The sequence below is a fragment of the Symphodus melops genome (genome assembly GCF_947650265.1).
Source record: "Symphodus melops genome assembly, chromosome: 2".
NCBI classification, from domain to species: domain Eukaryota; kingdom Metazoa; phylum Chordata; class Actinopteri; order Labriformes; family Labridae; genus Symphodus; species Symphodus melops.
The window spans coordinates 9931177-9956723 of record NC_136692.1 but is presented as its reverse complement, the minus strand read 5'-3'; the positions used below and the strand labels follow the sequence as shown (position 1 = coordinate 9956723).

The following is a 25547-nucleotide window of genomic DNA, read 5'->3' as shown; positions in this document are numbered from 1 at the left end:
TCCAAAGAACAAGAAGTTACAGGGACTTCTGACTTCTTTTCAGCATTTCCACCGCTGCCTGAAGTCCTGGGATGATTATGTAAAATGGCCATATTGCTTTGCAAAGGGATTGACAACGAACGGGGAGTGTGCGTTTAGTGTGCCATTAAAAAAGAAGAGTACTCTAATTAAAATGTTAGAATAAGTACTGAAATATCACTCCCCCCATTTTACCAAACGCCTAAGAAACACCTTTTAAGAAGATAAAGTATATTGAGCCCTGCAATGAATTTCTTGAAGTTCATATTGGCGAAACTGTTTTTTAATTGCAAACACACAAGGTCTTTGCAGGGGTAATTCTAAAACTGTTTTTCTGAAAAATATAATGATGGTATTATAATGGGAATTAAAAAAACACATTTACCTAAATATTTTGGCCAAATGTAGATTCTTTCTTGAAAAGTTAAACTACTTTTTTTTTTTCATCTTTATGAGTTTATCAACTACAAAACACTTTACGGTAATTCAAATTTAACAAGCTTTAGAGATGAACAAAACTATATCCAGGTTTTCCTTCCAGATTAGACCTCTGACTGTACAGAAATGCACAGTTCCTCAAAAGTTGTCAGAGACAGTTCCTCTGGTCGGAAAGGGGCTTATGTCTCAAAAATTAACGATCAGGTAAAAATCTCACAAACTGATTGACCTCTGAAGGTCTTCTACGGGGCGTGAAAGTGTTAACATGCAGAGGTCCAAAGTGGAGCTCACTTTCCATTCCCTAAAGAAGCACCTTCGTGGTCCAATCCAGTCTGCTTTTTTCCTGAGGCCACATGGGAGATGCAGTGTATATGTAACACATTCCTGAATAAAACTGTGCTGATACTACAAGGACAGAGTTTACAGCTGCTCCTGAATCAATCCAGTCCCTTATGTTCCAACAGAAAACCAGCAGTCTCGAAACACAGTGATTCTGGTATCAACTGACTAAGTCAACAACAAGAATGAGAAATATATTTTAAATCAAGCATTTGGTTAGATTGATAATCCAACTTCCTTTTTTTTTTAAATCAGTAAACCATTGATTTATAATAAAAAATAAAATGGGTTATTGAAAACTTTTATTGTATTCGGGTGGTTATGTGTATGTAACTTTTAGATTCAACATTTAAGTGAATAAAAAAAGAACACCAGTGTTGGTTCTTATTGACACTCAGTCCTAGTTATAACAACAACATCCTGAATACTGCTGATCTTCAGGATCAACTGTGCTGGAAGCCCCCAGTCTCGCTCAGATCAGGCAGTCCCGTCCAGTTTCAGACCAGCCACAGAATCAGAAGCCTTTTCCACTTCGCCCTCCTCTTCATCCTCATCTTCGTCATCTTCTTCTTCCTCGTCATCTTCGTCTTCCTCCTCCTCCTCGTCATCCTCATCATCCTCCTCTCCGTAGTCGTACTGTTGGTTTCCGCCTCCGGATGCTAAGTTCTTCCAGTAAGCATCGTAGCCTCCGGAGCCTCCGTCATAGTAATCGTCGTCGTCATCAGCACCAGCCTGGCGGCCGAATTTGAGTGTGCGAGCTGCAGAGAACACACAGACCTCTTAGTTTGTAAAAGCTTTACTTTAGTTTCAAGCTATTTTAGAATTCATAAAATAAAAAAAAAAGACCGTTTATAATTATTTTTTTTTTTTTTAAAAAGGCTGCTGATAAATGCTTAGCGCTGCGATTAGAACACAATGTTAAAAAATGACAGGCACACATGGGCTAATGTTAGGAAGGTGAGGTTGTCATAATGACTGTTCAAGGAATGATAAATAATCAAACAACAGATTTTATGGAGTGTTTGAAAATGCTCCATATTTTTGTTTCCAGATGATGAGATTCACGGCACATGTAAACGCGTAACACTAAAACAACTGCTGAGATTTATGTCAGCAGCTTAGTGTAGAATGCATAAAATCAATCTTTTCAGACTTGTGCAAATGTTAACTTTCCTCTTTTTTTTTTTGTGGAGACTATTGTAACAGTTAGCTTGTGTACAATATACATGAAATTAAAATTTTTACACTCTATAGGAGAAAAAATCACAACATCTCCACTTCATCAACAGGTCTGTGATGTAACACCAGATCGCTTTCTTCGCAGTGGTCCCTGATTTTCTGTTTCCCAGACGTTTAAAAGAGGAACCTTACGTCTCAATAACTTGAGTACATAGTGGTTACACAGTATTACTGCATTGTCCTTTAAGACGTTGTGACGTAACATCGAGTAAAGCCTGGATTTGGAGCCATTTAACAAGATGCACCTATTTTTGTGTAGAAAAAGCCAAAAAAAATGTGCCCGTTTAACAAGCAAGAACAGTGAAAAAGCGAGTATTTTTTTATGGGAAATCAAAGTTAATTTCTCAGAGCGGTCACTGCTTTCCCAATCTTCTCGTTTTATTTAAAAAAAAAAAAAAAAAAAACCTGATGAAGCAGGAAAGTTGAGGCTGCTGCAACTTCCCCTTAACAACAGCTTTACTGGAAGATATACTGAACAACCACCTTCTGTGTGTTCTTGAGTAAAACTTACTGGACATGCTGAGATCTTTGGTCTCCTGGGTCTCGTGACCACACTTCGGGCAGGGCGGGGCTTTGCCTTTTTCCTGTTTGAAAACCTTACTCTTGGCATGGTCGTCACAGTAACAGGCCTGAAGGGCAGGGGTGAATCAAAATCAGCCAATGCAAAACTTTAACATCACACGTTATCCTGACACATATCTTCAGTGCTGTTTGGATAAATGAGGATTAAATCCAACAACTGATCTGGCTTGTTTCGACAAGAATACTCATCAAATCAGCCTACTTTGACCCCTATCTTTTCTTTTAACCATACGCTGTCATTCTGCTTCGGATAATAGTCCACGTCTTCCCATTAATTTATCACTATGTATAAAGTTTGAAGCCAAAGATGAAAATCCTTTCCATGTGCAGGCTGGATGATAATTCACTTTAAAGACTATGTTCACCAGTAGCGGTATTTGAACTGTTAGGACCCCGTAGTTTTTTCCTAACAGGGCCTCAGTGATTTACATGCTTTAGACTCTGAAGCTTAGAGCAAAAGTTCAAGTGTGTCACTGTGGAAATTCTTCTGCTCCAAACACAATATGACGAAAATAGTCCAAAGAGATAAGAAGCTCATTCCTCATTATGAACACATGAAGAAACATTTTATACTGAGGTGGAAATCTTATATGAGGCATCAACAGCGTGCTGAAGATTTATTTTGGGCCTTTTAGTCTTTATTTGACAGGACAGTATACAGAATACTAAATCCACACACAGGGAGAGTGAGTGGTAATATGTTGGAAAGGAGCTGCAGGTCGGACTCAAGGATGGGCTGCCTGCTTGGAGAACTAACGACATCCTGTCTGGTCTGTGTAAATCTTAAATGTACAGATGTTTTTTTGTCTTTGCTTTATTTTCTCTCTCTCTTTTCACTGCTTTTTAGCCTCTTGGTCATTTCTGTTTTTAACAGATCATCTTGTGTGATAACTTTGAAGAGGTTAGAGATCATGGAGTCTCTTGTAAGTGAAGTATGTTGTGCTTTAAAGATGTGTGTGTGTGTGTGTGTGTGTGTGTGTGTGTGTGTGGGGGGGGGGGGGGGGGGGGGGGGGGGGGGGGGGGGGGGGGGGCATGCGAACAGTGAACTTATTCGAACAGTGAACAATAAATGTAATGTGAAAAAGAGAGGGAGAGAATTCCATTTGATTTGTGTCTTATCTGTTGGAGGTTGTTATTCTTTTGCTATGGAAACCCTTTCTAATGTGAGCTGATAGTATGGGTGTAGTTGTTAATGAAAGGGCTTTGTTGTGCTCAGTGAGCAGATACATCTGTCAGTAAAATCTCCTCTCACCTTACAGCGCAGGCAGGAGTGTTGTCCCAGTCTATTACAGGAAACACCTACATTGGAAGGTAACCAAAAACAAAATCACGTTCTCCCTTCTGCACACATGCCCTGAAGATACAATTCAGTAGGATGAATAAGCTACACTTAACGTCCCCCATTAACCACAATATGACAGTGTGAAAGGGAAATGAAATGACTCACATTTGTATGTTTCTGCCTGAAGGACTTGGCAGCTCGCCTGGTGCTCAAACTGATCATCCTCACACAATGAGTTCTGACAGAAAGAGCAGCGAAAGATTCTCCCTCCTATTCATGAAGTTCAAACAGTCAGCGATGCTCAAGTGTGAAACAGAAGTAACTTTTTTTAGAGTGAACTTAACACATGGGGGGGGGGGGGGGGTCATCTCACCATGATCCCAGACACTGCGTTCACACTCGATGCAGTCAGCATCCGTCAGGGGACACACACAGGCGTGGGTGCTCAGACACTTCCTGCCATGGCACACCCAAGCTTCACAGAAGTCACACACTGCCCCCTTGTTGTCAAGAAGAATATTACACAGAAAAAACTTTTCACTTTGCAAATTTAAATACGATAAACTGACAGATAGGACAGCACGTTATTGTAACCCCTGATACATGCTTTGTTTGATTGTAATGATTCCTCACTGAACTGTCAGCATTACATAACTTGTACGACTCTGAATTCAATAACACACAAAGATCCTATTCTGATAATCCTCACCATCACAAGAGGTACAAAAAAAAAAAAGTACACAAATGGGACAATGTGTAATAATTAGCACTGGTTATAAACTGATACGAATAGATTCATTCACTTGTCAAATAGCATTTCATTAGTTTCTTTGTATTACTCGTGCAGTTCTGACACCAGCAGACAGGTCTATATGGATTCAAACAAGTACTGTCAGTCATTATCATGATGTTACTTTCCAGTTTAGTGAACATGTTGTCTTCGTTGTAAGTGTTTATTAAGTGCAGTCAACAGATCAACACAATAAATGTGCATATCTATAACCATCTATAAATAATGAACATAGGTCAAAGAAAGATATTGGCTGATTTATCCAAAATGCCATCAATCCTGTTCCACTGCAAACACATGTATAGATTTGTATGATAAGCAGTGAGCAGTGAGCATGCTGATTCAAAGTCTAATAACTTTGATGTTTTACATTAGAAAATGTTTGGCGTTGAGATAGGAGACATTAAACTAAAGTCAGGATAAGTTCAAACTTCAGGAATAAAAACACTAGTTGCAACATAAATAACCAAACCTACAATTTAAAAAAAAAAACACTCTTTCAAAAAATATGTTTTAATATATGTAATGTATTGTCTCTTTGATTTCTACCACAAATAACTTATATAGTTGATAGTTGATTTTTTACCCTTTAAAGAGTCCATTTTAATCATTTCTAACTCACCACCATGGCCATTCCAGTCGTGTGGATCCCAGGATGTTTGATGACACAATCTGATGACTTCATGCATTTAGTTTTTCCTGGCAAGTGAAAAAAAGTAAAAAGAGAAAAACACAACGCCACCGTACCAACATTATTTCAATGTTTCGTGCCACCACTAGGGGGCGCCAAGTGGTGGCATACAATGGTTTAGTTTACACTAGTAAACGTCTTATACATTTTACTACAGTTAACTCACCACACTGTGCGCAGACCGGCAGCTTCTGGACTGAGTTACAGAAGTAGCAGAACGCTCTGTTCTTCTGTTTTCTACCAGGTGACATCACAAACATGTTTGATTGGTTAATCAGAGATAGCCCTGAAAAGTGTCACAGAATGATGTAATACATTTACTTACCTCTGACATTTGTCACACTCCTGGAAAACATAAGGAAAAGAAAAAACAACAGTAGTCAAAGAAGGACAGTAAAGGACACCTTTGTGCTTTGCTAGACGAGGCACTCAGATCTTTCAAACTACAAACTACACAAACAGTATAAAAAATGTAAAAAAAATGTAAACATTTGAAGAGGAAACAATTCTGCTTATTGTCAGAATATTGTTTACTATTCCATTGGATTAGGATTGAAGCAGAGCTGGGACATTAACTGAAACTGACATTCAGATCCTTAAACCAATGTAATCTTGCTCATGACGATTATTTTCAAAGCAGATACACATGAAGACACGTCCAATCTGTGACACGGAAACAATGGCCATTGTTTGGACACAGTTTGTCTTTGGGGAAGATGATGCCAAGCAAAAAGAAGTCAAGTGTAAAAGCTGCAGAATAACTGTTTGCAAGTTATTTATTTTCTAATGTTTTAGAGAAGTTCTACTTGAAAACTAAAATGTCTTGTTTTCAGTCAGAGCATTTCTTTGATTTCAGTTTAAAATATTCAATAAATAACCACCAAATAGTTCATCATTATGCACTCTTTCATATTTAGAGTAGAGAGCCTGTCAGTGAACTATGAGAGCAAAAGACAAAAACGTGTTCAAAAAATTATTCATTTATCATAATCAAGGTAAAATGTTAACATTTAATCGTAATGTTGATCAGAGATCACATCATATTTTCTACTGTAATGTGTCAAGTAGACTGGTAATTTTAGAAATGGAAAATTTAAGTCATTTCCATTAAAATACATAATTATATTTGAGAATCAAAATGTAATTTTATTCCAGAAGACGGATCCCCACTGCTTTTGCTTTTCATGAGCTTCTATTCATTACATTGCACATCGTAGGTTCCGTTTTATGGGGGTGAGTTAATTGGGACTCTTAGATGTGGAATTTGCTTTTAAACTACTTAAAAACTCCCTCTGGTTCATGACAATTAGTCATTTTAAACTATCCTTGAACACATTTTTAAACACCTTTTTTGTAGGGTATAGCAACATAAAGTAAAACTATTCAACTGAGTCTTAAATCTGTGTATTGAGTGCTCCTGTGTTTTGGATGTAGTGACTACATACCATGGTGAAGTTACAGGGGTGTTTGGCCACATCCACATGTTCCCGGTTGGCTCGACTCTGTTTCTCTCGCTCCTTGCGGTTCTCTGCCTTCTTCCGGGCACCGGTTTTCTTTTTAGGCATCTCCTCTTCAGCTGATCAATAAACAACCAGACAAAGTGCAGCTTGGTTGAAAGTTTCCTGCAGACGAAGGAGGACAAGGTGAAGTTTTAGACAACATGTAAGTAAAGATGGCTTTGATTTAAGTCATGTTCATTATTTTATTTGAATTGTTTTTTTAAGCGAATATAATTAGACTTTATTACAGCCTGACTGGCTCCAAGTGTGACGAATTATAAATAAGAGAATTCAGGTGAATATATTTTTAAAGAGCATAGTGTTTTGTAAGCTAAATGACACGTCGCGTCGCGCGCTGAGAACACTAAAGAGCGACGATATTTGAGGCTGTTTATGTGTAATAATGTGAAGTAGTGATATTAATAATCCTGTATGTTACATGAAAGTGATTTAAAACTAATGTGTTTGATTTGCATGTGTGCTTACCGAAATGTTCAGGATTCCCCTGGCAGCCTGTAGGTCCGGTCTGGACATCTGGTCGGGTTGAAACATGTGACTGAAGCTTTAGTTCCTACCTTTTTGTTGTTCCGTGAGCATATTAAAAAGATTACCTGGCTCGTAGTTAGCAACTTATAAACAAACATATTTAAATGTGAATTGAAAAAAAACAACAATTATGTGAGCCTGCTTAGTTTGCAGTTAAAATCGGGGTGTGTCTCTGCTAAATAGACAGCAGCGAGTTTTGAGGACAAAAAACCCCATCTTATTAATGATTTTTGTTTTTTTTGATTATATATCTTATTGTATAAACGCTGATTCTCTGCAGAAAGATGATAAAGCTTCTTTAGTGGTCTTTTTTATTTAAACATAGATCACTTGTGTGTGTGTGTGTGTATATATATATATATATATATGTATATATGTATGTGTGTGTGTGTGTGTGTGTGTGTGTGTAGGTGTGTGTGTGTGTGTGTGTGTGTGTAACTAACTAAATTACGTCTGACCATTCTCCAAAAAAAACATCACGTTAATGTGAATGCATTCTTCGGCTGTTTACATTTTATGACTGTTTTAATTTCTCCGCGTGCCACAGGGCGTCAGAAACCTTGGCCACGCCCAGGTCACATGCTAATGAGCACTAATCCAATCAGGAGCGAGGACGGGAAACAGCTGACGGTGAACAACAACAGACAACGCCGTCTTTTCCTGCAGGTTGTGGTGTGTAGTAGACTCCTGCACGTAGCTCACAAACTTCAGGGACGCCTCCCCTGTAAGAGTGGATGTCTGGCTCCGGCTGTGATGCATGTTTAACACTTTATTCGTTCACCCTACACCACCTGTGTAAAAAAAGGGACGTGGCACGAGACTCGAGGAGCTCTGGAGCTCGTGCTCCGTCCATCCCAAACCAGTCGCACAATGGCCCCGTCCCTCATCCGAGCTTGCCGCAGTCTGGCTCTCTCAACGTGGCTGCTGTCTTTCTGTTTCGTGCACTTGCTGTGTCTGGACTTCACCGTTGCAGAGAAAGAGGAATGGTACACGGCTTTTGTCAACATCACCTACCTGGACTCCGTCACTTCGGAGGTAAAGACGGAGAAAACCGAGTGTGGGCGCTATGGTGAGCACTCCCCGAAGAAAGAAGCGAGAGGTCTAGTCCTGATGCCTTCAGTGCTGCAGGACAAGCAGGCGTGCGACCCCAACGTCAGGTTCCCGCCTGTATTTCCCAACACCGCCTGGATAGCTTTGGTGGCTGCAGGGAACTGTTCTTACCGGGAGAAAATCCGTAACATTGCAAACCTCAACGCCTCTGCAGTTGTCATATACAATGTGGGCTCCAGTAGTACCAACGACACCATCACAATGCCCCATCCAGGTAAGAGTCAGCCTGTCAGCGTGTGAGATCTTTTCAACACTAGTCCTCCTGTTCCGTCGACTGGTGGAGGCCTGACAAAAAAGCCCTCAAATTTAGTAGTTGCTATAGTGTGGAGCATCTCTGGCCGAAATGATTGGGTTTCATTGTCCCTGCTGAAGTCCAAGAGCTCATCTGCATCTGTGCAACATGCAACATAATCAATAATTTTGGTGGCGTGGCGTGATAGAAAAGTGTTTTGGCTTTTAGACTAATGAGCTGATTATCTAAACCCTTCAACTGGTTTAAGATGTTGCTGACGTTTTTGTTTGTTTGTTTTTAACAAATCTATCTTAAGTGATTAAATATTTTTTATACATGCTTGAATAAATTAGGTATACGATGGTACTTGCATTTTTTTTAAGCTTATCTCTAAGAGAAAGCCCTATACATTTGTTTATTTTTGTATTTTTTTGTTTACAAATATTTCCTATTTATTAACATTGAATTTTAAAACATTTGTTTTCAAAAGTTGACATGGGGATGGACCTAACCTCGTAACTTGCATACGTTTTTGGAAGCAATCTATTTGTTGCCACAAACAGCTTTTTGGGTCTAGGTCTATACTGTATATTTAAGGATACAGCCTTAATATCATTTTGAATATGAAGTCATTATAAAGAAAACCAATGTAACCAACATGAGCATTTAAATCATGTAACTGTGTTGTTGAAAGCCCACTCTGCCACTTCACAGTTAAATGTCTCATTTAAAACCAGGTTTGTTTGTTTTTGTTTTTTTTTACCTTTGACTTGGGGCACAGTCAATACACTACTAAAGTATACACTTATTGAAAAACTGATATGTGATAATAAATGTCCTGAAAAGTCAGTCCTCAGTTTCACCTATAATGTTTTTCTTGTCTCTATTTGCCAGAGGCAGAGCAGGCGCATGCACAGATAACTGGACAAACCCTTCGCTGTTTAAACAGCTTTAAGTACCTCTTGTTGACATAAAAGAAAATATGTAAGACGAAGGGTTACCTACAAAGATGTGGACACTTTTGGCTTTGATTCAATTCAACCAGAGAAAACTGCAGTGATTGCTCGTCATTGTGTTTTGGGAGCAGCTGCATTAATAATAATATTTCTGATTCTGATAAGACAATCCATGGTGACAGTGTGCATGTGCGTGACCTCAGGATGGGATTTCTCTAACTTTTCTGGCTTCTTCAAGTTATTGTTTTCAGTTTAATATTCTCGCTTCAATCGAAACATTTCGCTCTCACTTTTTCTGGAACCAAAATCTAAATTAAAAGACCTCCTTTTACAAAGTGCACCTTTTTCGCCAGATGAGTTTTATTATTAGCTTGTGTAAACGGTGACATTAAAGCGGTCTTCAGTTTATGAGCAAAGCCTTGCTTTCCACTTGACTTGTGTTTCCATTAGAAATGGGCTCACAGCAAGTTACTGGTTTTCATAAAGGTGCGGCTGAGCAGACAACTACACCTGTGCCAGACAACAGCAAAATGCATGAAAGGGTTATAGAGAAACATATTTTAAAGCAAGAAGCATGCAACACATGGCCACATAATGGTCAATTGGTTATGAGATGATTAATAACTAAAATATCTTTTTTTCCCCAGGCCAGACAGAAAGGCCAAAGAAACCTGCCATGATAAAAACAGATGATCTTAGTTCAATGCAAATCCGCCTGAGCTTTTACTCAAATGCAGTGACTTGATTTTTTTTCCACAACGTAGGAAAGCTGTAGCATTCAATTGCTTCTTATGTGTTGAAGCAGCAGCGACATGTCTTCATATCTTAATACGTAAAGCTTAAAAACAATTAAAGCATCTTTTATCAGGCAGCTCTTCTCAGCAATTTAAGAATTTTAACTCGCAAGTTAGATGAAACTGAAATATCCTTGAAGAAAAAAAAGTTGTCTTAGCCACTGTTACACAGTAAGTTGCATTACATGGGAAACTATGAGAAGTGTTTAAGTCAAAACTAGACCATTGGTTCACAAAAAAGGTCATAAGTACACAGACTAGAAGTTGTGCTTTGCATTTGATATCAGCAACATGGCCACTCATTAAAAAAACAAAAAAACATGAGAGGTGAGGTTCAGGAAAGGTGTGATAACAAAGACAGTACAGAAAAGTCCAGTAACAGAATACAGTGACAAAAAATGGCTTATAAAGTGTGGACTGAATGCGAGGCTGCCAAAGAAATAATGGAGTACTTCTCTGTACAGAGCCAGCACAGCTGGGCTGTAAAATCCATGGTCACTTGAGCCAAAAAGCTCTCATTGCCTGGCTCTATTATGTAAAGCTGAGTGGTGTCAGAGTAATGTCCAGCCCTGGAACATAGAGCCAGGTCTGTGACACTGTGTGCTTATCAACTCGTAAAGGTCCTCTCCTCAAACTCCACGGAGCCTTATCACTGACAGCACTTCTACATTTAGTCTCCCAGATGAGTTGTGTAGAATTATTGTGCAGGATTAAATGATAGTATTTGCTTATCACTTTCTCACTGAAGAGTAGATGTTAACATTGATACTACTGGCATCTCATGGCAAATAAATTGCTAAAGAAAGCAGCAGATTATTATAGTTAGCATTTTAACAGCTAGCTGGGTCAGGCTAAAGGCTAAGAAAACATTTCTTGATGCAAACCTGTTTTTTTGTATGTTTTTCATGTTGCAAAAACTGTAAAGGTGACTCTTGGACTGTCACTGTGGTAGGATTCAAACTTTTCTTTTGCCACAGAGAAGCAACTTCTTTTAGTCTGTGACTGTCAACTGTTCATTCCCTATAGTGATTATCTGGGATGTAGTAAAACCACATTAGAGTGTAGAGCAACATATTCAGATAAATCAAACTAGATATAAAAAAGTTAAAATAAAAACACAGTAATATGTTATTAATAAAAGTTTCCTCATGTTTCAAGTCAATTATTTTAAGCTCAGCCAAGCTAATCGACTGCTAGCCTCAGCGAGATATAGTGTACACACGTGTTACATTTTAACCACAGGGAGTGCCGTGACCCCAGTGAAAAGTGAACAGAGGTATCTTGCACAAAGTCAAGCGTTTTGCATTCACAGTGTAGGAAACGTTGTCTAATTTAGGCTAGCATATGGCTGTTATAAAAGTTAATTCTGTGCTAATCTTTGCCTCAGTGTTATCCTCTCTGCAGCAGACCAAAGCCCTGCTAATGAAACCAAATCCCAACTGTAAACAGACATGTAGGCAAAATCACTGAGGACAATAATATTCTCGTTTGCCTCCATATTTTGGCCAAATGGTCTTTAAAACGGACCTTTTCACAAGTTCAGCCTCAGTCTCATACCTCCTGTTTTAGAAGCAGCTATTTTTGTCCACTAGCTGCGTCACAGTGGACAGTAGAAGGAGATAAGAGTCAAGGCTTAGTGAAATCTTACATGCCTTATTATGCCTCTCCGTATTTTCGGTTGGCTATGAAGCTGAAACTGGCCAAAGACTGTAGATGCAACAGTTTTATTCTTGAATTGATTTCCTTTTTGAGATGAGAAAATGTGGTTCATCACGTGTTAACAAAAGCTTTTTTTCCTTCACAGTGACTTTCTCTTGCAGGCATATATTCATGGTGAATTAAGTCTGGTCAGTGTGTTAGCTTATACATAAGAGAGGTTTACAATAAAGTAAACATTCATGCATTGAATGCGTCAGAAGTCTTGAGAAATGTGCTTACATCACTGTGGATGACTGCTATTATCATATTACCGAAGCCATATATTCTTAAAAGTTTAATATTAGTAAAAATGTCTTCCAACAATGACTTGCAATGTTTAAATGTGTATGTAAGTGAGTGAGACATTGGTAGATACTTCAAGGGAGAAGTGTGACATCTCTTGGCTCAACAGCCTGGTGTTCAGCAGCGTGTTACCATCTGTTTGCTGTCTAAACACAGACGTTTGTTTCTCCTCTGTCACTATTTGTAGCAGGGTTTGCTTTAGAAGCTCTGATATACATAAACTCATTTTGAGGGGGGCAGCTGCTATAAGGCAGGGGTAAATCTTGCGTTAAAAGAGGATATGCTGCCAGCCGGCACACAAAGTGCTTTGAACTTGTTTCTAACGTAACCATCAAACGTTATTACAAATGGTACTGTACCTAAATGTAGCTCCCATTTTTAAACAGGGATTAAAACCATTATGTTCTCTATTCTTCAAAATGTATAAACAAATATATCCATGTCACATAAATGCCTTTGCCGATTCCTGCACATTTATGAAACTGTATGTAAAAACAAACATGTTTTTTAGTCAGGTTTGTTTCATAAAATGCTGTGCAGATTTAACAACAAACCAGTTACATAAAGGGATTTATGAGCATGGCTGAGAAATGCATCATAGCTTTCACCCTGAAAATGTAGCATATCAGATGGAATCAAAGCCTTTTAATCTTCTGGAAAACAAAACACAATATTTTCCCCTCTGTCTTGCTTGGTCTGTTGCAAATTCCTACTAGATTATATTGTTCAAATAGCTTGATGTAGATCCTCACTTGGTTCTAAAGGCTTGGTCACAGCACTGTGTATCTGGCAGCTGCTGTTGGGATGGCATGTTGAATAAAGCTACTGTTTATGGGGACTGATTGAGGGATCGAAGCACTGCAGGGAGCCACTGTGACTTCATGCAGCTATAAAGAGACGACAGAAGGAATATGATGTAATAGTTTGTCAAGCTGCTGATGCACTTCCTGGAAACATTGTACAACTGTACGGATGAGAGAGTGGGGCCCTGTTATTCCCTCTCGTCTAGAAACTACAGACTTGTTTCAGCGTCAGAGCCCATATGTCATTTTCTTATTTCAGACCAATTCAGAAAAGCTATGGGGACCAGAGCAAGGGCTTAGAAACGGGTACAGATGTGAATATTTAAGTGTGATTTTTTTTTTTTTTTTTTTTGGTGCAACGACAGCATGTAAGGATTTACCACGAAGTATCTTTGTTTTTCTCTGTTCAGCCATGTTATACTCCTCCCCAGATGTAGTCATTAAAAACAGTACTTCTGAGGTAGAACACATGATCTGGTAATAACTTTTCTCTTTCATTAAAAACCATAGACTGTAAACTTTGTGTTACTCTTAGACATCTTTCAGGTGCACAAGTAGAAAAATGTTCAATGATTGTATGTCTCAGAAGCCTTTACGGTGCACAGCATGCAGGCCAACAACACTGAAATTATTATTGTTTTCCTCATTTGTTACATATAGTAATTAATACAATAATGAAAATTGCAAATAATGAAAAGATCCTGTTATATTTATGAACAAAAGATGTTAAAGGGGACAATACATTTTTGTTTTATTTATTTTATTTCAAAGACATTTAAGATCTTTAACAAAATGTCCATTTTCCTTCAAGATGTTTTACATGTTATTTGTGTGTATTAAAAGAATCTAAACTGTTCTTTAGGTGTTTCTAACTGAATTCCTAAATATAACACTGAGGTAGGGATCATCTGAATTGTTGCTTTGCATGATGTGGGTTTTCTTATGTGTGTGCAGGTACAGGGGACGTTGTGGCCGTCATGATACCAGAGCCTAAAGGTCGTGAGATTGTGGCCTTGCTGGAGCGTCATATTTTGGTCACATTACACATCACTATAGGAACCCGCAACCTGCAGAAGTATGTGAGCCGAACGTCAGTTGTGTTTGTCTCTATCTCCTTCATCGTTCTCATGATCATCTCCCTCGCCTGGCTCGTCTTCTACTACATTCAAAGATTCCGCTACGCTAACGCACGAGACCGCAACCAGGTAATGTACAAAACTCTGGGAACTGACTGTGCTGTAGTACTGTGGTCTTCTCATGCATTTTTCCCATCTGGTTTCTCTATAAAGCTGTAAAGAGAGGTCAGAATTAGCCTGACAGCTGGCCGAAAGAGAGACAAGGCAAATCAGTGAACCATCAACCCACTCAGGTTTCTGGCCCTTTGAGTTGACTGAGCAAATACTGGCTATTTCCATGTCTTTATTATGAGTGGTTTCCTCTGACGTTTCCATGACGTCGGAGATTACAATTCCCCATCTTGCCTGGTATCATAGAAGCCAGTCCCATGGCAACCACTGTTTGCATTTTCACTTTGAATTATGTTGACTGATGTTGTACAAAGATGTCCGCCTGTTTATATACGTATTTGTCAGGCAACTGAGCCAGGTGAAGACATTGTAGTGGAGGTGTTTTTGACAAATGTTGCATAACTTTATATTGCCTTATAACACCTATAAGGACCTGCTCATTAAACATAATGGTGAAATGAACAGACAGATTAAACTTTTCTCAAATTATGTCTGAAAATAAAAACAACTCAGAGTTTGTGTTTAAGACAAACTGATTAACCCACCTCGACAAATTCCTGCCGAGCTCCAATCTTTAGAGAAATGTAATGATCCTGTCTCATACTTGAAATCCCTTCACTGGCTCCCTGTTAGGCAAAGAATTGATTTTAAAATACGTTTAACTGTCTTCAAATCCTTGAATGGCTTAGCCCCTCTCTACATTACCGGCATGCTCACTCAATACACCACAGACAGATCCCTGAGATCCTCAAATAAAGGACTCCTCACTGTACTAAGAATTCACTTTAAATCAGCCCATCAGCTTCAATCACTACGGCCCCATTCTCTGGTTTCCAAACCACATGAGCTTAGGTCTGCTACAACAGTTTGTTCTTTTCAAAGCAAATTAAAAACACATCTTTCTGCTTTTAGGAAGGTTCTAATTATTTTAGAATCTTAACTTTGTATATTTTATTAATGAAATACCTTCTTATCTCATATGCTTTTACATTGTTGTGTATCTTTGTTATTTTTCTGTATTAAAGCACATCGAGTCCACGCCTGTCCTATGAAATGTGCTACAGTATATAAATAAACTCAGAATCTACCACCTTTTTATATGTAACAATATTAACTGTCGTTTTTTGTAATGCCAGTACACTTGAAAATCTCAAATGGTACAGTGATAATTCTCTATAGTTTATTAACCCATGTGTACAAGATTAACAGGACACTGTGTTAACAAGGAACTTTATTAGTTTACAGGAAATTAGTTCCTCTTAAGAACATGTTTTTTTAAATGTTAATCTCCAAACAAACAGCTCTCTTTACACACTCCTCTCGTCCAAGCATCATTTTAAACTCGAGCTTGAGTTAAAGTCGATAACTGTTCTGTATAAATGTATTTGTAATAAGCTCCACTGGTATTCAGCTCGTCTCATGTTACTATTTTTAGAGTCTGGATTCTAATCATTGCGGGGGACTTGCTCTCCAACAGTGACAGTTTTTTTCATTCGTTTAAAACACAGCATGCAATGTTGGCTCTGCTCATCACTAATGTTAAAAAGTGACACTGATGAGTCCCCAGCATGCATGTTGGTGCACTTTCAATCAACACATAGACTTGTGATGGGATTTGGCAATATTTTATATACAGAAGAAAATGCATGCACACAGACACTGTGATACCTTTATACTGCTGAGTACAGAGCAACGGGCTTTGTCAGTAAAATAGCTTTTTTTTTTTTTTTTTTCCTCTGCAGAGACGTTTGGGAGATGCTGCCAAAAAGGCTATCAGTAAGCTGCAAGTGCGTACCATAAAGAAAGGAGATAAGGTAAGGAATTCTACTCACAATTCAAAAGTACACTTTACACAAACTTCACAGCCCATTTAGCTGTGCTGTAAGTTAAAAAAAAGAAAACACAAGTGTACAAAGATTTTTTTTTTTTTTAATTATTATTCAAATCCATCTGCAAACATTTGAATTGGTATATATTTAAGGATTCATTTTCCATCGTTCCTTTGTGCTTTGTTCTAGGAGACTGAGTCAGAATATGACAACTGTGCAGTTTGCATTGAAGGTTATAAACCCAACGATGTTGTCAGGATATTACCATGCAGGTAAGCGGTGTGTGCTTGATCTTTGTAGAAAATGAAAACCTACGCGTCTGTTTAGAGTTAACGCAGAGGTAAAAAGTAAAGCATAGCTACTTATTTGCACTATGTTTAAGCAGTTTTAAATGTTATATGTATTCTGCCCTTTTCTTTGGTCAGGCATTTATTTCATAAGCACTGTGTAGACCCCTGGCTACAAGACCACCGCACGTGTCCCATGTGTAAAATGAACATCCTCAAAGCTTTGGGAATCCCAGTAAGATTCTTTTTATTTGTCCTATTGCTTTTTGGCTACTATGTTGGTTTTTTTTAGTAAAAAATAAGATTTCCTGTTATCTTGTGACTGTTCTAACTTTAAAGTGAAAAACACAAGGACACATGCAGCAAAGTGCTTTAGAGACATGTTTTACATGTTTCAGCTCAACCCAGACTGTACAGACGAGGTTCTTCCAGACTATGATACATCTGTGGGGGGTCCAGCCAATGCCATCAGCGGAGCAAGTGAAATCACTGTAAATGAGAGCTCGGTGGTTCTAGATCCATCTGGGAGAGCGATAAGCCTTCAGCAGCTTCATCCAGAGATGGCACCTCAGGCAGGGGAGGAGAACTACGTCATTGCCAGCAGTAAGCACACTATGTATTTTTAAGTCAGAGTCACAATGAGAAACTTTTCACCTTAAGTCACGTCAAAGGGTTATGTGGTATAAATGTGAAAAAAAAAAAAAAAAAGAGTGATTGTGATTTAGAAAGTTAGCGCCACAATATGTATCACTGTACATTTCTTTCACACCGTGAAGCCACAACCTTTGGCCCAACCTGGTGAAAAGAAGGTTGAGACTTTACAACATACTGCAAAACATACTGTTCTCTAAAATGAACCAGCTTTCTAATGGTATGCTGGTTCTGGTTTTATAGCCTTTTTTAACATTTGATTGAAATAGTTTAATCTGATGCCTATACCAGGCCAACAGCCACCTGGTGCTGTTGCCAAATTCAGATCCACTCTGGGAAAACAGAAGGCTTAGAATACTGTTTCCTTTCCAAGATGTCACATCCTAAGTCACACACACTGAAATATTTGTGTTTAAGCATGTCTACATATTAGCCCCATATATATACACTCAACAAAAATATAAACGCAACACTTTTGTTTTTGCTCCCATTTGTCATGAGATGGACTCAAAGATCTAAAATTCATTCCAGATACACAATATTACCATTTCTCTCAAACATTGTTCACAAATCTGTCTAAATGTGTGATAGTGAGCACTTTTGCTTTGCTGAGATAATCCATCCCACCTCACAGGTGTGCCACATCAAGATGCTCATCAGACACCATGATTAGTGCACAGGTGTACCTTATACTGCCCACAATAAAAGGCCACTCTGAAATGTGCAGTTTTGTCTCACAGCAAAATGCCACAGATGGCGCAAGCATTGAGGGAGCGTGCAATTGGCATGCTGACAGCAGGAATGTCAACCAGATCTGTTGCTCGGGCATTGAATGTTCATTTCTCCACCATAAGCCGTCTCCAAAGGCGTTTCAGAGAATATGGCAGTACATCCAACCGGCCTCACAACCGCAGACCACGTGTAACCACACCAGCCCAGGACCTCCACATCCAGCAGGTTCACCTCCAAGATCGTCTGAGACCAGCTACTCAGACAGCTGCTGAAACAATTGGTTTGCATAACCAAAGAATTTCTGCACAAACTGTCAGAAACCGTCTCAGGGAAGCTCAACTGCATGCTCGTCGTCCTCATCGGGGTCTTAACCTGACTCCAGATCGTCGCCGTAACAGACTTGAGTGGGCAAATGCTCACATTCGATGGCGTCTGGCACGTTGGAGAGGTGTTCTCTTCACGGATGAATCTCGGTTTACATTGTTCAGGGCAGATGGCAGACAGCGTGTGTGGCGTCGTGTGGGTGAGCGCTTTGCTGATGTCAATGTTGTGGATCGAGTGGCCCATGGTGGTGGTGGGGTTATGGTATGGGCAGGCATCTGTTATGGACGAAGAACACAGGTGCATTTTATTGATGGCATTTTGAATGCACAGAGATACCGTGATGAGATCCTGAGGCCCATTGTTGTGCCATACATCCATGAACATCACCTCATGTTTCAGCAAGATAATGCACGGCCCCATGTTGCAAGGATCTGTACACAATTCTTGGAAGCTGAAAATGTCCCAGTTCTTGCATGGCCAGCATACTCACCGGACATGTCACCCATTGAGCATGTTTGGGATGTGCTTGACCGGCGTATACGACAGCGCGTACCAGTTCCCACTAATATCCAGCAACTTCGCACAGCCATTGAAGAGGAGTGGACCAACATTCCACAGGCCACAATTGACAATCTGATAAACTCTATGCGAAGAAGATGTGTTGCACTGCATGAGGCAAATGGTGGTCACACCAGATACTGACTGGTTCTGAGTCCCCAGACCCTCAATAAAGCAAAAACTGCACATTTCAGGGTGGCCTTTTATTGTGGACAGTCTAAGGTACACCTATGCACTAATCATGGTGTCTGATGAGCATCTTGATGTGGCACACCTGTGAGGTGGGATGGATTGTCTCAGCAAAGCAAAAGTGCTCACTATCACACATTTAGACAGATTTATGAACAATGTTTGAGAGAAATGGTAATATTGTGTATCTGGAATGAATTTTAGATCTTTGAGTCCATCTCATGACAAATGGGAGCAAAAACAAAAGTGTTGCGTTTATATTTTTGTTGAGTGTATATACACACACACACCTTCAGGCTGTTAACTGATGTTAAACATCTGCTTGCTATCAGCACCTCATGGTGTAACTAAATGCACATGTGACTTAACATGTGTTAAGTTTTAAAAAGTTTGGAGTCACGTGTTATAACACTTAGGTTATGTCTTCAAGGATGAATACACAGATGTAATGTTATATTTTTATATTAAGTGATTTAAAAAGACACATTCATAGGAAAACGCCTACATGTGTTTGGTTTTAACAATTGAAGCTGCTCATTTATCCATTATTAAACAACTAATTCAGCAGGCCATTAAAGGGTTCAGTCAGTGGTGGAAGCTTTACAATTTGCTTCTGGTTGATGTAATTACTCTTGTGTGTGTTTTTTATTGTCGTTCCTGCTGTTTTTTTTTACCACTTCGAGGTCTTCTCACTGTCAGCGCAGGGCTCATTATGAAAGTTTTATTTGAAGAGCTGGAGGGGCGGGATGGAACAGTAAAGAAAGATGAAGTGTCTGAGTAACCTGTGCCAAAGTTATGCTGCTCAGCACATCAGACTGGCTCCTACTTTCTGTTTCCATGCTTAAACTGTATTTATACACAGTCACTGTTTCAGAAGACTCAAACCTGACAACCAACAGATATGGGCTGACATTAGAGCGCCAAACGGCCATTTTCTCCTTTACCTCTGCCTTCAGTCTTTCTTTAAAGGCAGGGTTGGAAATTTTCGAAAGCTAGCATGATTTTGAAAGTAGCATTCTCTCCATTCTCCATATAGACCCAGCCCTCCCCTCAAAAGCCACACCCCTCACTTGCATGCACTAGTGCCATTGGTCCAGAAGCGTATTTCAGCTCATGCCTTGAGTGTGGGCTCATGCATGCATGGGGTAGGCTTGATTGGTTCATAAAACGTGTGCCGAGTGCCAACATTGGTCGAAGTTTTTATACGTTTACAATTGCTACGAATGACAGATTTTTTTTTTGTTTCTTTTACAGAACACAAAAATGTAACTAAATAAAATTACTGTCAGGACCTTAAGACAGTTTCAACCAAAATAAACCAAAACCAAAAATGTATCTGGAGAAAATTACCTACCGTAGCTTTAATTCACCTCATTTGAGGCGACTTGAGTCGATGTAGAGTGCACGTGCTTTGTATGCTCATTGTGTGCACACTTGTGTGACATCTCTGTTATGTAGTACTTTCCAATATGGCTTAAAGGGACTCAGGAGATGCTGCTGCACAAAGATTTGTGTACTTCTGTGCACTTGACAAGCACTACATCAGGAGGTGTTCCCCTCCCGACGAATTAGTGTGTAAATCAAATGCCATTTGTCATATGTCAATGCACCATTGTACTAACAGAGAGGATGTCACTGACAGACAGTTAGTACGAGAGGAAAAAGCAGATCTGTCAGGATTTCTGCTTCAGAGAGCTGGCAGTGATGGAGAGTGGAGTGTGTTGTGTCTTTAGGCTGAATAATGAGTGTTGTCGTTAAAAGCTCTGCAGCTATCATTCTTACACAGTCAGGTGTTTATTGGGTGTTTACTGCAGTCAGGATACTTGGGGAAAAAAAGGTTGGTGCTTTGCTTTGTGATGTCTTACATTTCTGTTACTTACTTCCTTTCTAAATTCTTCACAACTCTCCTGATACAGTGCCTGTATGCACGCTGAATGCAGATATTTGCTTAAGAAATTGGTAGAGAAAAAAAGGAGCTAAATAATCATCAAACACAGGTTCCAGTTATACTGACATTGGCCCTAAGTATTCAGCCTTGTCTAGAGATTTTGACCCTGTACAGATACACTGACCTGCCACGTCATTAATCTGTCCCTCTTTCCATCCTCAGGTGAGCACCCGCCTCCACTCAGCAGTGATTCAGACACCTCTATCATCATGGGTGTGGAGATAGGCATGTCTGAGGTAGACCTGTCTTTGGATCAGGAATGTCAAGGAGGTAAATCCTGAAGAGAAAGTAAGAATCACCAGGAAAAAGTAGTTAAGAGCTGGAGCTTCCCCTCTCCCCCTCCCACAGGAAGTGACAACCCCCAAAGAAGGGTAGACGGGAAACAGAACACAGCAGCACAAAAACAATCAGTTCTGCCCTGACTGCATCTGTGGACATGTGGCTTGCTAGTTTTTTTCCTGCAGCCCCACCTTAGCGTTTTTTGTTGGTTTGGTGGTGACATCGCAGCCAATCACAGCACTCACATTGTGGCTGCCCAGTTTGTCCACCTTACACAACAACTGCTGAGATGTAGAAGCCTTTCACAGCTCTGAGAAGGCAGTTTTAGTCTCTCAACACACTCTGGCAACGTAAACCTGCTGCTGGACACAATGTAAGCACAAGAAAAGCAGGGTCCTCCTTAATGCCAGAATACAGCTTTAATTATTAAAGAAAAAAATCTGTATAGATTGTTTGATTTCTTAGTATGAGATCGCTGCCAATATATTCCAGAAGAAAGTTTGACTAAAGTGATGACTACAAAGCACGTATAAAGCCTATATCAGCGATTTCTCAAACAGTTGGTGTGTATTCCCACCAGCACTTTCAACTTCAGACTTACAGGTGATGAAAACTCGAAACTTGAAGGGGTTGGTCTTTTCGTTCATGTGACTATGTAACCTTAAGGAGTTGAAATATGTATGCACACGTTATGCTGTAATTTCAAAGTGTAGCTGTTCTATTACTGTTCTGTGGGACCCTTAAATACAACGTTTTAGATATTCCTGTTGTTGGGAGGAATTAATCAACCAGACACATTTCTGTCCACACGTTTGACAATCATAGCTTGTCACAAGCAGTTTGAAGTGATGTCACCCACTGCCCTGCTGAAACTGCTGCTGATATACAAGTTGTCACAACACAAGATGTGGGTGATTAATCCCTTCCATCTGTCTGGAGGTTGATGTTTATATCAATGTTACCACTGCTGCTAAATACAGCCGGCAGTAGCAGTTGTCTAAACCAGATTCTGGTGAAGTGAAGACTCTGTAGACTATTGTCGTACACTCGTCAAACCAGCCAGTATAGATGTGTTGACAACAAGTCTTTGTGCCAAGAATATCAGGAGTATTTTAAACCTGGTTATTGATTTTCATGCACAATGATTTTTTTTTTGTCTGCCAAACAGTGCTGAATGTGTTCATATATGAAACTGAAGAAATGACCTGGGGACAGCTTGTGTTGGTGAAAAAAGGGATTTTGAGTAAAATGTCAATTCACTGACAATACTGCTGCCCCAAGCATGAGATTTATTTATGGCATGAAGAGCTTACAGCATGACGTTTACAGGTCCAGGATATTTGAGAAGTTTTGTTTGGATACATCCCACACTAAGCCGGCTAGATTTGTTAGAGGACATGCATGCATTGTTGTGTTTTCTTGCATTGTTGTGTATCGTCTCCGCACAGATACACAACAATGGACAATCTAATAGGAAATCTAATAGGAAAACGGTTACATTTCAACTTGTGCTGAGAAATGTGTTGGAAGTCCAGTTTCTCAGTAAAACGGGGAGTTATCACCTATTATCACCTTCTGCTACTTTAAGCTAATTAGTTTTAGCTGTCCGCCCCAGGACGTTACCGTTTTCTATCGCTCTTTACGCCTTCATGGCTATGTTTAGGGGACAGCAAGTTCAACAAATAATCTATACATCACCTACTCAGGATCAAAAAGTTTACAGTCATAGTTAACAGCAAAGTGAGCAACTCATTTTAGGGCAGCAGCTAAAGCGATATTACTCTCAGAAGGTAGAAGGGACCAAAAACAGAAAGACTGAATATTAGAATAAGATTCTCAACTTAACCAGAAACACAACTGCAAAAGACTGTTCTGTGTACTTGACAAGCACTACATCAGGAGGTGTTCCCCTCCCGACTATTTAGTGTGTAAATCAATCTACAATAAATGTAGCCAAAACTTCTGTTAATACAGCTTTATATGTTGCTGTAGGATTGTTTGTTCTAAGCTGACCTCCTGCTTCCACATTAAAAAGCTGGACAGAAGTTTTCTATCCAAAGGTTGTTTTTTTCAACTGCTCTGAAGGATTTTTCTTATAGGCACCAGCATTTTTTAAATATATACTTTTAATTGGCAGACGCCTTCAGGTAGCTTTTACTGATTCTAATTTAAAAATCCAGGACTTAAGGTTTCATCAAGAGGTTTCTTTAAATAGATTTAAACTACAGCATTGTAACTTCAATGTCAAATTGTAACTAGTATAGTCAAGCTACTGCTTTAGGTCGTGGTCAATTCATCCCCGTCAAACTTTATGCAATAACAGAGATGTTAAGCACATGCACAATGACACAATGCATCTTTTGATTTTACAATTACAGCTCATTTTCTGTGTGAGGAACATTTGCTGAGGGTAGATTGTGGGATAAAAACAAAGATATAAAGCTATAGATTGATAATGTAGCCGGCTTTGTGTGGATTTAGTCTCAGACTATGAAGATAATGCTGACTGTTGATTTAAATCCTTCTACTGTTTGTAGTCTAACCCATTTTTACTTTTACTTCTGTAGTTCTGTTGTAGCACTTTGCATTAAGTCCTTTTTTACCTTTTCTATAATTTCCTATTTGACACAAGTGACTCTGTGGGATCCAAACAACTCAGCTGGGTTTGTTTCCTCTTACATTCCTGTTGACTTGCACACTGATGAAGCACAGACCCACAGTCCATGGAGCCAGTGGAATTTAACTGGTGATTTTCAATTCCAGTCATTGTTTCCATTATGTTCTGCTGCCACCTGGGACTCTAGTTATATAACACGCACATTGTGCAACACTCCCTTGTTAGGGTCAATCGTTAAAGAATCATCAAATGTAGGGGCAAATGTTTGTAAGTGTTGCTTTTTGAAGGGACAAATTTTGAGCATTCTTTTTGCTACTTTCTGCCCACAGAAAACACCCACTAGATAATACTTGTTGCTAAAGTAAGAAGTTGCAACATTTTCTGACAGCTGTTTTTCACATAGAAATGCTGCCTGTTGATGGGAAGAGTTTGACCGTTTTCACATTACCATTACAACACTTGCCCATCATATTTTACAACATCTAATTAATCTAGAGACCATCAACTATTTCATTTTGTTGTCTCGTGTGTTTTCTCCTGTTTGTTTAAAATGTCCTATTCTGCACTTTAACCCTCCAGTGAACGAGGAGCGGCTTTACTGAATGACTTTAGAGAATCAACCTGTATGTACAGGTTTTGAGAAAGAGGGCTACAGTATTGAACTTGGCACGTGACTCAGCTGATGGTTATTTTATAATGTTGTAATCTTTTGTCTGTTCTAATGTGTATGTTTGGGTTCAGAGGGGGATGTCGACATATTGTACACTATATCCAGCAGATATAACAGCATTGCTATTTTGTAATATAAAAGAATTCTGTGAATAATGGGTGTGTCTGTCCATTCTTTGTATAATGAACACTCGCGTGAAGGGCTACAATTGTGACTTGAAATACGTTTGAAACAGGTTTCTTTTTATAAGCTCAAATAAGATGTTTTTGGTGCAGAAAGCAGTGTGGAGGAACACTGTCAGAGCTCACAAAGTTGGTGTGAGACTGAAATCAGTTGTTAGTTAGAAAAACATTTTATAATAAAGCAGCGCTCTGACCACATGCTGCACACACTGTAGTACAATAATAATGGAAACCTTTTGAGAAATGGGTTTGTGTTCTTAAATTAATAAATTAGAGCTTCAATGGAAGTTCTTTAATTATTACTGAGAGAACACTTAAATAGCTATCGAACAGTTGACAATAAGACGGCGCAATTTACCTTTTATCTCAAACGTTTCCCGTACTATTTTCTCATTTCTTTTCTCAAAGGTGCAGTTGCTGAATATTGTGGGATTATGTTTAATTTCAAACAATCTGAACACTGTGCAACATCCTGAAACAACAAACATCTCAGAAAATGCTCAGTATATTCAGAAACACAGCACATTCAAACATTCACATTCATCAAGCTTGGAAGCTGTAAGAACTCATCAGTGCTCCGACAAAAGAAACGCTCTGTAACAATTAAACTGCCATATGACTTTAAAGTCAGTCTCATGAAGTCAGCTGTGTTTGGAGTTTTTTCTCAGACCCATTCTTACTTCACATGGAACTGCGATGGACAGAACCAGACCT

General features: G+C 39.2%; 2 protein-coding genes across 2 annotated transcripts; one reads left to right on the top strand and one right to left on the bottom strand.

Annotated features, from left to right (window-relative positions):
• Positions 1–1080: 1080 nt before the first annotated feature.
• Positions 1081–7472, bottom strand: znf330 (zinc finger protein 330). The gene is made up of 10 exons (XM_079337061.1): positions 7365–7472; positions 6825–7001; positions 5705–5724; positions 5546–5616; positions 5311–5387; positions 4272–4398; positions 4064–4168; positions 3869–3915; positions 2546–2663; positions 1081–1553 (listed from the first exon to the last, which is right to left on the bottom strand). The coding sequence occupies exons 2-10, from the start codon at positions 6942–6944 to the stop codon at positions 1273–1275; spliced, it is 966 nt and encodes a 321-aa protein (XP_079193187.1). The 5' UTR covers positions 6945–7001; positions 7365–7472; the 3' UTR covers positions 1081–1272.
• A 493-nt stretch (positions 7473–7965) lies between these two features.
• Positions 7966–24800, top strand: rnf150a (ring finger protein 150a). Its single transcript, XM_079338524.1, has 7 exons — positions 7966–8748; positions 14275–14525; positions 16310–16381; positions 16586–16668; positions 16822–16918; positions 17082–17286; positions 21248–24800. The coding sequence occupies exons 1-7, from the start codon at positions 8295–8297 to the stop codon at positions 21364–21366; spliced, it is 1281 nt and encodes a 426-aa protein (XP_079194650.1). The 5' UTR covers positions 7966–8294; the 3' UTR covers positions 21367–24800.
• Positions 24801–25547: the final 747 nt, after the last annotated feature.